Source organism: Dasypus novemcinctus, chromosome 11 (assembly GCF_030445035.2).
Source record: "Dasypus novemcinctus isolate mDasNov1 chromosome 11, mDasNov1.1.hap2, whole genome shotgun sequence".
Classification (NCBI taxonomy): domain Eukaryota; kingdom Metazoa; phylum Chordata; class Mammalia; order Cingulata; family Dasypodidae; genus Dasypus; species Dasypus novemcinctus.
Genome location: NC_080683.1, coordinates 7,731,605 through 7,745,693, shown reverse-complemented (window position 1 = coordinate 7,745,693; position 14,089 = coordinate 7,731,605). Strand labels below are relative to the sequence as shown.

General features: G+C 55.3%; 1 protein-coding gene across 3 annotated transcripts; it reads right to left on the bottom strand.

The window, feature by feature from the left end:
- Positions 1–9,059: 9,059 nt before the first annotated feature.
- On the bottom strand, positions 9,060–11,668 carry CLPSL2 (colipase like 2). Of its 3 annotated transcripts, none has more exons than XM_058306633.2 (3): positions 10,999–11,642; positions 10,186–10,308; positions 9,060–9,269 (listed from the first exon to the last, which is right to left on the bottom strand). In XM_058306633.2, the coding sequence occupies exons 1-3, from the start codon at positions 11,077–11,079 to the stop codon at positions 9,174–9,176; spliced, it is 300 nt and encodes a 99-aa protein (XP_058162616.1). In that variant the 5' UTR covers positions 11,080–11,642; the 3' UTR covers positions 9,060–9,173. The 3 variants fall into 3 exon arrangements, with proteins under 3 accessions (XP_058162616.1, XP_058162614.1, XP_058162615.1); XM_058306631.2 differs by lacking the exon at positions 9,060–9,269 and adding an exon at positions 9,276–10,058 and having other exon boundaries at positions 10,999–11,668; XM_058306632.2 differs by lacking the exon at positions 9,060–9,269 and adding an exon at positions 9,874–10,062 and having other exon boundaries at positions 10,999–11,665.
- Between the last annotated feature and the right edge of the window lie 2,421 nt (positions 11,669–14,089).

The following is a 14,089-nucleotide window of genomic DNA, read 5'->3' as shown; positions in this document are numbered from 1 at the left end:
AGGAGCTGAAGTCTGTTGAGGCTCAGGGCCTGGCTGTCACATGGCCAGTCCAGAGATTCAGGTCCCCTGGGTATTCATTAATCCCCAGCACCAACTACAGTTCTGATAAAAGTAACAGGAGAGGTTTGTGAACAAAGATCACATTTGAGTCCAGCTCCATCACACATAAACACAAACTCCAAAGTAGGGCCAAGTGACATGGCACTGAATTCCATCTGCCATGACCATAGAACCTGTGGGTCTCTGTAGCCCTCAGAAGAACCAATACCTGGGGTTGTATCTACTTTATCTGTCTCTGGGACTCTGCTCAGGTGAGCATAAGGGCAACCCCTCTGATAACCTCCTGGCTCTTTTTGGAGACTCATAACCATATAAACTCATTTGTCCTTTCCATTTCCCCCTTTTATTCAAGTCAAAAAGCATTTTTAACTCCTGGTATTATATGTAGATTGAGATATTCTGCTGGTCCGAGTTGACCCTTTTATTCAAGGTCATTTTCTAGTTACATCATCAGCTGGTACTTGGTAGTAATCCTTCGGCGCCAGGGAGGCTCATCCCTGGGAGTCATGTCCCACACTGGGGTTGGCGGGGAAGGCAACGAATTTACATGCTGAGTTTGGCTTCAAGACTGGCCACATTTGAGCAACACAGAGGCTCTCAGGGAGTAACTCTTAGGCACCCTGCAGCTGTAGGCCTTGTTCTTATTTCAGGTGCACAGGCTCAAAAGCATAGTCATTAGTATCAAGGGCTCATTGTTGGATGTTCTTTCTTTTTTGGTCTTTGCCATTGCACTTGGGGGATTGTTGCTGCTCCTTTAGGAACTGTGATAGAGCTCCCCTGGCTAGGAACTCAGCACTCCCTCAGTTGTTGTTTTTAATTGTATCCACTATGAAAATATCCAAACATTTTTATGTACCCTGGATATATGCCCTGGAGAACTCCCTGCCAACCATGTGTCCCCTGTCAATAACATTCCACACCAGTATTCCTCCCCTGCCATTGTTGAATCTCTCTGTGATCCAAAACTTCCTGAAAAGTGAAGCCCAATATCTTGCCAGGTTCCATTATGAGTAAAATGGAATATAGTGATGAGTTTAAAGGTTGGATATAGAATACATATTAATTTAGAAAAAATTAAGGTAAAAATAAATTGGGGTATCAAAAAATTTAAAAATGCAAAAGCTTTGTTTTTGATGTTTTGCCTTCCATCACTGCAATAAGTGTTGCCCTGTATGCAAATTGGCAAGGCAACTACTTCCATCTTTTCCTCAGTGTCTACGTCCTATCTTTTTCTTTTCTTTTTTCTAATTATTAAGCTTATTTTCACAAAAGTTTTAGATCACAGTAATTCATATATACAATATACAGTACTCTCATGTATCCAACATAAAACCCTTTTCCCTTCCACAGCAATAATCTTTTTACATATTCATACTATATTTACTGAAACTGATGTACAGATATTGAGACAATAGCTTTCAAACAAGGTAACATTTGTGTTTACATTGTGGTTTATATTATAGACTATACAATTTTCTAAATTTTTAGTTATCTTATGTTTTACATTATGATTTACATTTTAGCCTATCAGCCCCTATGTATTTTTGGTGTAATTTAACATGTCTTATATCCATCCTTGCGTACTCTTGTGGAACACTTCTATTGCCCACACAGTTACATTGGTTCCATCTATTCAATACCTCTTTCCCCCTCCCCTTAGGGCCCACAGTGACAGTCAATCCTCATTGCTTGAAGGGCCATGTTCAGAGATACTTGCAACAGTGTTGAGGCTTGACAAACTGGATTCTTAAGACTTATTACAAAAGAAAATGTAAAATAGCTCCTAAGTTATTTTTACATGTTGAGATTATAATATTTTTGAAATACGGGATTAAATAAAAGGTATCGAAATCAATTCTACTTGCTTCTTTTTACTGTTTTGTTTTTGAATTTGGCTATTAGAAAATGTAAAGTTACAGATATAGCCCATGATTTATTTCTACTGGGCAGGACTGCTGTGGACTCTCGATTTCTGTTGCTTTTCAGAATCGGAGGCCAGCCGCCTTTTAGCAGAGCAAAGCCACAGTCTTGCTCAAAACACTTGTTCCCAACAAATTTCTCAAGATCCTGGCAGCAGCTGTCACTCCCAGCAACCACTTTTCCCCCAGGGACAGTGGACTCTCCATGCCTTGGAATCAGTTTAATCATGTAGCAACCTATCTTTTTTCCCCTTTGCCTTTCTATTTTCTTAAAACATTGGGTATCCATGAAAGCTGGGTTCCCAGCCCACGACCTCTCTCCTTCCAAGGTTGTTTCATAGACTTTCTCTGAATGGGCAACTCAGGTAATGCCATGGGAGTCTGGGTGTCTGTCTGATACATCTCGTCCAGGATGGCACATTCTCCCAGGGGATGGGTTACGCAGTTTTGCTGCAGTGTAGAGGAGGATGCTCTAAGGACCCCTACAGCTCACACCCTGACTCCTCAACTCTTGCATCATAAGCCTGAAGTCCTGGAGGACATGACCGGCTCAGGTCTGGGGACTTATTTAACCAGAGTTATGGCTGAGTACGGTCAGGTCCAAAAGTCTGAAACAGCCATCTTCAAAATGTATCCTGAATAGAAGAGGGCTGCCTTGAGCTCCCCTCTGCCAAGGATACATCCAGACAGACAAGCACCTGAAAGCCGAAACACCTCTCAGCTCATTGTCCTCCCATTCCCACGCTGCACAGTAGGTGCTCCAATCTCCTCTTCTCTCTCTTCCTCAATCCTGTTTCCTGGGCTCTCCTTTCTTTCTCATCCCTCTCTTTTCTTCCTGCCTCTCAGAAGACTCAGATTCTTCCTTTTCCAGCTGTGTGATCCTGGGCAAATTGCTTAAATCCTCACAGTTTGCTCACCTGCAAAATAGGGGTGACACTGTAACCAAGGACTAATGGCTTGTGCCTATAAACCTTCTTTCATATAGAAGAACACAGGTGTCTTCCCTTGTAATTGCAAAGGAGTAGATAACCTGGTGATCTTGTAACTGTCCCCTTGTATTAGTCAGCTAAAGGGGTGCTGATGTAAAGTATCAGAAATCTGTTGGCTTTTATAAAGGGTATTGATTTGGGGTAGGAGCTTATAGTCACAAGGCCCTGAAGAGTCCAAACCAAGGCTACTCCTTACCAAAGTCTGTTGCCATATGTTGAAGCAAGATGGCGGGTGACATCTGCTGGGGTTCAGCCTTCCTCTTCCTCTTAAGGCTCTGTAGTCCCAGCTTCTTCTGAGCTCAGCTGCAGGCTGGCACGAGGCTCATCTCTCCTCTGGACTTGTTTCTTTCCAGGCTCAGCTGCTCTGCTCTCTTCACAAGGTCAGGTACCAGGCTCATCTCTTTTCCCAGGGCCTCGGCCGTGGCTAAGGAGCTGTCTCTCTTCCTCTGTGTTCTTCTTCTCCTGTGAGTCTACTTCCACGTGAGAGCCTGTTTTATCAGCCCAAGGGGGCTGAGTGTCAATGCTGAGTGGCACTCTAATGGCATGGTTGAATCAAAGCCCTCATCTTAACATAATTTAATCAGATGGCTCAGCTGAATCTAATACAGTCAAAGGGTATCATGCCTGGAGAAACAGACCAGTTCACGAACATAATCAAATATCTTTTTTGGATCTCATAAATAATATCAAACTGCTACACCCCTTACCCTGATTTTGTCATTTAGTGGTCTGGTGATCCTGCTGACAGCCCCTCATGTGTATTAATGAGGAAACCTGAGCCATTCTACCCCAGTTCTGGGTTTTGTTTTCTTCTCCTAGATGAACGATTGTCGGTCAGAATTGGCCCCCTAGACATGAACCATAATACAGAGTTTTAACCTACAGTGACATATACCTCATTCTATTACTAAAAATCACACGGATCATCATGCCAAGGCTGCCATTTTCATATGTACATCCTATGACTAAGAAGGCAACTTGTCTGCACATGCTCTACCAAAATTCCACCCCAGATTCCGTCACTCAGACCTCTGTACTCATTAGCATAAACATGCCTTTTACCAGAACACTAGAAGACCCTCAGAGTCTTTCAATCCAGGGAGACAAGTCCGAGGCTTGGCTTTTGCCTGCTCTCTGCTTACACAGTGCTCTGTCACGAAGCTCTTTCTCTCTCTGGAACGCTGGTGTCCCAGATTGGCTTTTGTGAGCTTTGGGCCCCGAACCTGACTCAGCAACAGTAGCCCTGACCCACCTTGGTTCGCTGTAATGATGAAATGAGATAAAATGTATACAGCATCTAGAACCGCCCCTGAAACAAAGCAAGTGCTCAATAAACACCGGCAATTGCTTCTACTCATGGAGGTTTTTCATATATCCTTCCACATTTCTGAAACTTAAGGTCAGGGGAACTGAGCGATCGGGCACGAGCTGGGCTCTGGGAGGGTGGATTAGGAAGTGGGCTGAAGTCCACAAGGGCTTTGGGTGAGCAGGGGAGCCCAAGTCTCCTCTGGGCTCAACTGGGGAAAAACTCAAGCCCAAGAAAGCCCGTTTCTGCTTCCTCCCTTCATCTTTGCACCCCACCCCCACCCCAGCCCACCCAGGCCCCAGCTCTGAGCATCAAGGTGTTGAGAGACTGAAGACACAAGTGCACAACGACCAGAAAACTCTAGCCCTCTGCGGGTGGCACTTCACAATTTTCCTGCTTTTATTTTCAGTTTTCATGAAAACTGTGCAATATTATCTCTTGCAGAAAAGCAAGCTGACTTGGGAATGGATCCAGATACAAAGAGCCGCTTTCCAGAGCACTGCAGATAATCCCACCAGGTTTCCAACAGCCACTGGGCCGGGCTCTGCTGGGCCGCTGGGTGTCGAGAGCTCCCCTTCCACAACCACTCTCGATGCTACGCCTATGCCGGGCACACACGCCTCAGAGGGGACGGTCAGGGAAGAGCTGCCTAAGGGTGCCACCCCAGCTCAGCCCGATCCCAGCTTCCCTTCCTTCTTAGAATAATGAGGGGTTTGTGGTAGTTTGTCCCCCTATACCTCCTGCTCCTTCTCCCCCTCCTCTCCCCCTCCTTCATTTCCTTCTTCTTCTCCTCCTTCTTTTTAATAATAGAGCCCCCAAATTTTAGCTGGGCACAGGAATGCCCAGAGGAAAACGACATTTCCCAACCCCTCTTACAGTGATCTGTGGCCACGTGACCAAGTTCTGCCCCCATGGGATGTAAGTGAAAATAACCCACGCTGCTTCCTAGTCATGCCCTTAAACGGAGGGCGAGCCCGCGCGGCCCTCAGCCCCCTCTCTTCCGCTGGCCGTGGGCCTGGGCACATGGTGGTAGGTCCTCTTCGGCCATGTGGACGGAGGAAACGTCCTAGGCAGAGCCTGCCAGCTGGCGTGTCTGGAGATGGTGATCCCTTCTGCCCTGGGGCAGCTCTGCAGGGGCCCCAAAGCTCTTCTGGCTTTAGCCCCACGGGCGACACAGACCCCATGCTGTGGACACCGCGTTGTGAAACGAGTGGGGCAGCAGAGCAGCAGTGGCTGAGGAGGAGGATGGAAGGAGGAGGTGGGAGCTGGTCGACCGCGGGCAGCCGAGCCTCCGCCAGCCTGCTCCAGACTGGGCAAGAGAGCAGTCGTCCACCTCGCTGAAGGCTTCATCCCAGGGGGTTACCGCCTCTGCAGCTACGAAGTTATGTCCTAAAGAGTACAGATGGTTGGATTTGGAAATGACCTTTACGTCCACCCATGGGGGAAATAAGTGAAATATGTTCCCCACATAAAATAAAAAGTAGGCAGTTGTCTTTTTTTTTTTTGTAATTTAGGAAATACTGGGGATTGAACCCAGGACCTCGTACATGGGAAGCAGGCGCTCGATCACTGAGCCACATCCACTCCCCTCTTATCCACACACCACCCACCCCTCACCCCACCGGGGTGCCCTCATCAGTCTGCCCGTCTTCTTTTTTTAAAAAAAAGATTTATTTTTTATTTATTTCTCTTCCCTCCCCCCCCGCTTGTCTGCTCCCTGTGTTCATTCTCTGTGTTCTTCTGTGACCATTTCTGTCCTTATCAGTGGCACGGGAATCTGTGTTTCTTTTTGCTGCGTCATCTTGCTGCATCAACTCTCCGTGTGTGCAGCGCCATTCCTGGGCAGGCTGCGCTTTCTTTCGCGCTGGGCGGCTCTCCTTAAGGGGCGCACTCCTTGCGCGTGGGGCTCCCCTACGCGGGGACACCCCTGCGTGGCAGGGCACTCCTTGCGCGCATCAGCACTGCGCATGGGCCAGCTCCACATGGGTCAAGGAGGCCCGGGGTTTGAACCGCGGACCTCCCATGTGGTAGACCGACGCCCTGACCGCTGGGCCAAGTCCGCCTCCTCCCCCATTATTTTTAAAATGCTCTGGGGACATGGGGGAAATGATCAAGATACAATGAGGGGAAGCAAAAAAAAAAGATACAATGACAAAGGAGAAAGAGCAAGTCCTGCTTTCCATGTGAGGCAAAGCACCCCTGAGCCGCACTGTGGTTATGTGGAACGAGGGGTGGACTCGGAGCAGGGGGGCCCCCCGGCAGGCAGCGCTTGGGGTGACAAAGGGCCTGAGGGTGCCACTCTGCCCCGGGAGAGTAGATCCAGCCTCAGAGGTGAAGTCAAGCTTCTTTGTCGGGCCCTGGCCCTGGAAGGAGGTGGCATTCGGAGCTTCCCGGCTGTGGGAACACCAGGTAAAACCTGCCCTGTGCCCATCAGAATGTCCCCAGGGAAGCGGACAACTCCGGAGCAGAGTGCAGGCTGCGGCCATCAGCACGTTTCACCGCAGGGACAGTGCAGGGCTGCGCTTGCCCACTGAGCCAAACCAGGCAGGACCTGCCTTGGAAAGTGTGCTGGGAATCGTGGGACAGAGGTGTCTCCTTTCCCTGAAAGGCATCGTTTGGAGTCATGCAGTGGACCTGTGGCAGACAGCCTGACCTCTGGAGCAAGCCTGCGTGGGGTCGAATCCCAGCTCTAGCTCTTTCTGCAAGCCCTTGAGAATGGAGCCCTGAGAAGGGTCCTACCTTTAAAGTAGGGGTAACTACAGTACCTACTCCACCACTGTTGTGACAGTAAGATGAAATCATGCACAGCACTTTGCACAGTACCTGGCACAAAGTAAGTGCTCATTAAAAATTAGCTGTGGGAAACGGACTTTGGCCCAGTGGTTAGGACGTCCGTCTACCATATGGGAGGTCCGCGGTTCAAACCCCGGGCCTCCTTGACTCGTGTGGAGCTGGCCCATGCTCAGTGCTGATGCGCGCAAGGAGTGCCGTGCCACGCAAGGGTGTCCCCCGCGTGGGGGAGCCCCATGCACAAGGAGTGCGCCCCATAAGGAGAGACGCCGAGGGTGAAAAGAAAGTGCAGCCTGCCCAGGAATGGCGCCGCCCACACTTCCCGTGCCGCTGACGACAACAGAAGCAGACAAAGAAACAAGACACAGCAAATAGACACCAAGAACAGACAACCAGGGGAGGGGGGGGGGGGAATTAAATAAATAATAAATAAATAAATAAATCTTTTAAAAATAAATAAATAAATAAAAATTAGCTGTTGCTGTTAGGGTATACCTGGAACTTCTGCGATTGCCCAAAGGCCATGGAGCTGCTGGATTCAGCCAGACCTGAGGTCAGTCTTGCCCCTCAACTTCGAGTTCTGACCACCAATAAGTTCTCTCATCATCTCAATCAATTTGGGCTGTTTTTTTTGTTACTTGGAGCAGAAGGTCCTCACTGATATTCCAATAGTGTGACCTTGGTTAAGTCATAGCGCTTCCCTGAACTATAGTTTCCTCATCGATAAAATGGAACTGTTTAAGTTTGCTAAAAGCTGCTGGGAACAATATACCAGAAATGGGTTGGCTTTCATGATGGGAATTTATTAGGTTAAACGCTTACAGTTCTGGGAAGCAGATGGGGCTCAAGTGATCGGGCTTCTGCCTACCGCATGGGAAAAGGTGAGCTGGCGTGGCAGGCACGGTGAGCTGATGCAACAAAAAAGAGACGCAGACGAAAGACAATGAGAGACACAACAAATGAGGGAGCAGCGGTGGCTCAGGCGATTGAGCGCCTCTCTTCCACATGGGAGGTCCCAGGTTTGGTTCCCGGTGCCTCCTAAAGAAAAGCACACAGCAGACAGCAGACAGCAAACATCGAGGGGCAGAGGGGATAAATAAATAAAATAAATATTAAAAAACAAAAAACTTACAGCTCTGAGGCCGTGAAAATGCCCACATCAGGGCATCATCAGAGATGCTGTCTCACCGAGGGTCGGCCGCTGGTGGCCCTGCACTCCTGCTGTGTGGCCGGCACAAGGGCCGCCCTGCCAGGTCTCTGCCTGCCCTTCCGGGCTTCCTTTCTCCCTGAGCTCAGCCACAGGCCATCGGGCACACGGCTCTCCAGGCCTCGCTCTCAGGCTCCTGGGGGTCCCTCAGCGCCACTGTGCGCAGCCCCCGGGGCTTCATCTCTCCCAGCCTCTCCGGGTTCCTCCATCCCTGGGGTTTATTCTCTGCGCCTCTGCTTTCCGGCCTCCATTTGTAAAGGCCTCCAGCAAGAGGTCCAAGACCCACCCCGGGTCACGCTTCACTGAAGCCATCCAATCAAAGGCCCCCAACTGGATCCAGCCCAATCAAAGGGCCCCCGCGGCCACAGAAATGGATTCGCTCCAAGAACACGGTCTTTTCTGGGAGCCACAAAAAACTTCAAACTGTCACAGGCACCCAGTGTACCTGGGCCCTTTCCACCACACGCCCATGCATTTCCCCAAACACATTCTCACCAACACGCTCAATAACCGCCACCCGTTTGCTGTCCCCCCAAAACATTCAGGCGGCCCACGTTCAATCCCCGCCCCCCCACACCTACACACAGCCCTCCCATCCCAAGACCTGGCCCCTTCCTGAAACGGCCTCCCCTCCCCCCTCAGTCCTCCCCGCAGACCGGCCCTGAGGCCCCCACGCCCCAGACAGGGTCAGGCCCCACAGGAGCTCCATCATGCCTGCACCTCTCCCCTCTCTCCCCACCAGGACAACTGCCCGCCAGGGCCCCTCGCCCAAGGAGTGCAGACGAGGCCAGAGTCAGGAAGCGACTTTAATGTCTCAGGAGCCAGATTCGGAGCCGGCTGGGGGCACCCACGCTCTCCCACCCTGAGGGAGGATGGGGGTCAGTGACGGACTGGATCCTCCTCTAAATTAAATGGCACTGGCGGGGACACAGCCGGTCCTTGGATAGGCAGCTCAAGCCCCAACGGCAAGGGCAGAGGATGTTGATGGCTCCCTTGGTCTGCAGGGAGGGGTACGGAAGTCGGAAGTCACCAGATCAAGCACCCATAATACAATAGACCCCTGACCGCTCCAGCTGGCGGGGGCAGGCCACGGAGGGGTCGGGCCGCTTCCCCAAGGCGCCGGCAGCTCCCCAGATGGGGACGTGGAAGCCCGGCCCGAGGCCAGATGAGAGAGCTGAGAAGGAACGCAGCGCCCTGTGTTCTGCCCTTGCCCCTCCACCCGCGGAGAACGGCCTCGCTCGAGGGCGCACCCCTTGTGGCCAGGAACGGGCGCGCTTCCCAACAACGCGGTGACAGAGGTGTTTTAACCCCATTTTCAGACCAGGAAGCTAAGGCTCAGAGAGTGAAAGTGACCTGAGGCCACACAGACAAGAGGTGGCAAAGGCAGGACTTAAACTCAGCTCCAACTCCAAAGCCGCGGTCCTGCCACCCCAGTGCCACGCTGCTCTCGAGAAGCCAGGTCACTGGGGCGGGGAGGTGGGGGCTGGTAGGCAGCAGGAGGTGTTCTCCCACCCACCCTGCCCGGGTGATGTTAGCGTAGAGATATTGAGTCATCCAACAGGCATTTGTTGAGCGCCTCCTATGTGCGGGCGCCAGGCTGGGGTGATGAATGTGATGTAGCCCCTGCCTTTGAAGAGTTCCGACCAGGGGGAGAGGAAGACAGAAGCCATGGCAAAGCTGGGAGATTCATGCCCTGATGGAGGCATTAGCCAAGGGAGTGGGAGTTGCCTTGGAGAAGGCTTCTCGGAGGAGGTGGCTGGAGCTGAATCTTGCAGGATGTGTAGGAGCTTGCTAGGCAGAGAAGGAAGAAAAGGCAGCCCAAGCAGAAGGGCTAGCGCATGCCAAAGCAGGGGAGGCCTCCTTTCCCTCCCCTCCCCTGCTGTGGAGAAGGGGCTGCCCCGCCCAGAGCCTCACCTGGGGCAAGCAGGCCCATCTAATCTTGGCCTTGGGGGCACAGGAGCTGCCACCACTGTCCAGGTCTACGAGGCAGCAGTCGCTGCGGCACTCGGCGTGGTGAGAGCACTTGACCCCGTTCACCTGCGGGGACAGGCAGGCTCTCCACCAGGTGGGGACGAGCCTCAGCTCGGGCTGGGGAGGGAGGGGGAGATTCCCGGCCTGGCCTCCCACGCCTGGGCACCCCTCCCGGCTCAGCAGGGCTCAGGCACGCAGCGCGAGTGAGCGTGGGGAATCGGCACTTTCCCCTCCGCTTCTCCTTTCCGGGGCCCCCCACCTCCGTGGGTCCTAAAGGATGCCTTGTGTTTGGAGCCCCGAAAATACTCCCGGAGCACACAGTAGTAGGGGGACAGGTGGAAAGGAGAAAGGAGGGGGAAGGCAAGAGGCCGCCATCTGGCCTAGACCCGTGATGGGGGGCTGGGTTGGGAGAGGGGGGACTAGAGCAAGTGCGGAGGTTTATATGGGGGTCAGGAAAGTGGGGGAGTGGGACCAGGACTGTGGCAGCCTGAGGGGGGGGCCGGGTGGTGGAGGGGGCAGGGGGCAGGGGCAGGGGCAGGGTAGATGCTGGTCCTGGGCCGCATTCGCTCAGCTCTGGGGCCTCCCGGAACGGTGAGGCAGGGCTTTGAGGTCCATTTGGGAAGCCCCCCCCAACAAGCCTCCGGCCTGGGAACAAGTCCCCAGTTTGGGGTGGTTCTCTTCCCCACTCCCCCGTCAAACCCAGCCGGCGCCTTGCGGCTCGACCCGCCGTGCTGCCGCGGTCCCGGGCACGCTCACCTTCCTGGCGCTTCCAAACTGCGGGGACAGGCGGCCGGCGGGGAGCAGGAGCCCCGCGAGCAGCAGCAGCGCGGCGGCCATGCGCGCGGGGCGGCGGGGGGCTGCGGGGCGGCGGGGGGGGGGGGGGCTCCGGGATGGCGGCGGCGGGCTCCGGGGCTGCGGGGCGGCGGGGGGGGGGGGGCTCCGGGATGGCGGCGGCGGGCTCCGGGGCTGCGGGGCGGCGGGGGGGGGGGCTCCGGGATGGCGGCGGCGGGCTCCGGGGCTTCGGGGCGGCGGGGGATGGGGGGTTTCCGCGGCGGCGGCGGGGGACTCCGGGGCGGCGGGGAGGGGGGGCTGCGGGGCGGCGGGGGGCTGCGGGGCGGAGGCGGGGAGCTCCGGGGCGGCGGGGAGGGGGGGCTGCGGGGCGGAGGCGGGGAGCTCCGGGGCGGCGGGGAGGGGGGGCTGCGGGGCTGCGGGGAGGCGGGGCTGCGGGGCGGCGGCGGGGAGCTCCGGGGCGGCGGGGGCTCCGGGGCGGCGGGGAGGGGGGGCTCCGGGGCGGCGGGGGCTCCGGGGTGGCGGCGAGCTCCGGGGTGGCGGGGGGCTCCGGGGCGCCGCGGGCCCTCCCCTGCCGCGGGCCCTCCCCTGCCGCGGGCCCTCCCTGCCGCGGGCCCTCCCCTGCCGCCGGCCCTCCCTGCCGCGGGCTCCGCGCCCCCGGGTCACCGCGGGTTACGGGGTCTCGGGCTGCCCGGCCCCCGACGGCGTGGCCCCGGCTCCCGGCCCCGGGGGGGGGAAGCCGACGCCCGGCAGGCGCCTCTAGGGAGCGGGGCCCCGCTGAGGCTCCGGGTGCAGCCCGGGCGGGGAGGACGGGGTCTCCAGGCCCCCGCGGGCGCCGCGGCCCGGCTTGGAAAGACTCGGCGCCCGCTGCGGGGGGAAGCGGTTCTCAGGGCGCGGAGCAGGTGCGGAAGCGCCGCCGCCGCCCGCTCGCCCCGCCGGCTCCGCCCCGCGCGCCGCCCTCCCCTCGCCTCCCGGGCACCGGGGCGCGCCCCCAGCCCCCCAGCCCCGACCTCGTCATCTGCAAGCATCAGGAGGTGCGGCAGCCGGCGCCGGCGCTGGGCCTTTTCTATCCTAACGATTCTATTAACTGTCTACGAATTTGTCCACGGAAGTCAAGGTGTGAAGGCAAGAGGGAGCAGAGGGGAGCAGGGCGCGCCGAAGGGCGAGGATGGCGAAGGGGGCGACGCCGCGAGAGCCCCCTCCCACCCTCGCGCTCTTCAAGGAGAGGCGCAGTCAGCTCAGGGCAGCCTTGCCCGTCCCCGGACCTCCCCGGCTCGCTCTTCTTCCCCGCATCTTTCCGGAGGGGAGTGGGACAGGGTTTCCAGGACGACGTACTCAGGCATCTGCAGCCAAAGGGAAAAGTCAGGGCACTGTTTTCTGGGCGTTGTTAAAGCTAAATGTACACATTTTAATGGATAAGTCTTTATTCTGAAGTTACGTCGTTCCTACCCTTTGCTTGTTAAAATGTGTTTTTATGAAACAATGGCATGAACATAATAGTGATTTTGTTTTGGTTTTCTATGTTCTTGGGCAATATATTAAATATGTAATATATTTAATACACATGTATACGTGTGTGTAGACACACACACACACAAATTCTGTCCATTCCCCCCAAATTGTTGCACTCTGTGCAATCCAAAATAAAATTCTAGGGAAAACTGACCTAGAGGGAATTATCCCATTATTCATTTCATTCCCGAAGGAATTCTCAAAGTCATCTGGGGAGAATGGTGCGCAAGTAGGTGTGCTATAGAGTTTGAGATGCTGAGAGGGATGGGCAGAGGCTCCCTGGGGAAGGGGAGCCGGCAGCGGGAAAGGTTTGGAAGCTCAGAGGATGTGAGGAGGCCCCGAGACCCCGCAGGCGGCTCAGGGCGCCCTGGACACAGCTGTGTGTGGCTCTTTTGCCAGCCTTGAAGGGACTGGGACTTGGGCAAGCAGAGTAATGGCCTTGCAAGCAGGGGGTGCAGGGTGAGCAAAGGCTTGGAGGCGAGAATGAGGAGAGGACACGGAAAGAACAGTGGGGGGGGGGTGTCTTCTGGTGAAGGGACACAGAGGGAGGCCCAGGGCAGTCCGCGCTCCAGGGAACTGGGCGACGGGGGCCGTGAGAGTGACCCCGCCTGAGGCAGCTCCTCCGTGGAAAGCTGGGCTGGTGGGGCCGGCACTTGGAGTCGGGAAGGGGGCCCCAGCCTGGGAACCAGAGGTACCAGGGTGCGGTGGGCTGCCCTGCTCTCTCTGTGGGGGCAGTGGGGGTCTCCTGAGCGAGGAACAGGCCAGTATGCTCTGAGGGAGGAGAACCTGTGCGGATCTCAGGTCACCCCCCACACGCACACCCCCTCTGACCGCGGGGCAGGGCTCAGAACACACTGTTCTATCTTACTTCCTCCCAGAACACTTAGTTCTGGTATTGAGGTTATGGGGCCAGCTGCGCAAGAAGCCTGGCCCGGAGCGAGAGCAGGTAGTCAGCGCAGCCTCTTCCAGACCTCGCCTGCACTCCACGGCCTCCACCTGGTGGGCAGCCATACCTGGCGACCAGGTGCGCTGGCCCATCCTGCCCTCCACCCACGGGAGTGGGCTGTGCCTCCCCAGGCAGGTTAGCCTATGACAAGGGGGGCCAGGAAGGGCTCCCCACAACCTTGAGTTCAGGGGAAATGTTCGTGCAGGAGAGAGATATCCAGAAGGTTCTGTACAGCTGGGGGCATAGAGGGGCGTGCCCTGCCCGTGCAGCCTCCACGGGGCTGCATGTGGAAACCACCGGCAGTGGAGGCTGGAATCTCCCTCTCCCACTGGGCGAGGCTCTCGGCCACTCACTACCCAGTTGCTTTGGTCGTGAGGTCTGTCTGCTCAGCTCAGGAAGCCCCGAGGTCATCACGACTCCTTCAGCTGCAAGAGAAAGAAACCCAAGCCAAACTAACTTACTGTTTTGTTTTTCTGATTTACATTTTTAAAATTTCATTTAAATTTTTCATTTTCCCCCTTTCTATTGTGGAAAAATACACACGACTTAAAATGTACCGTTTTAACCATTTTTAAGTATCCATGTCAGTGGTATTAAGTC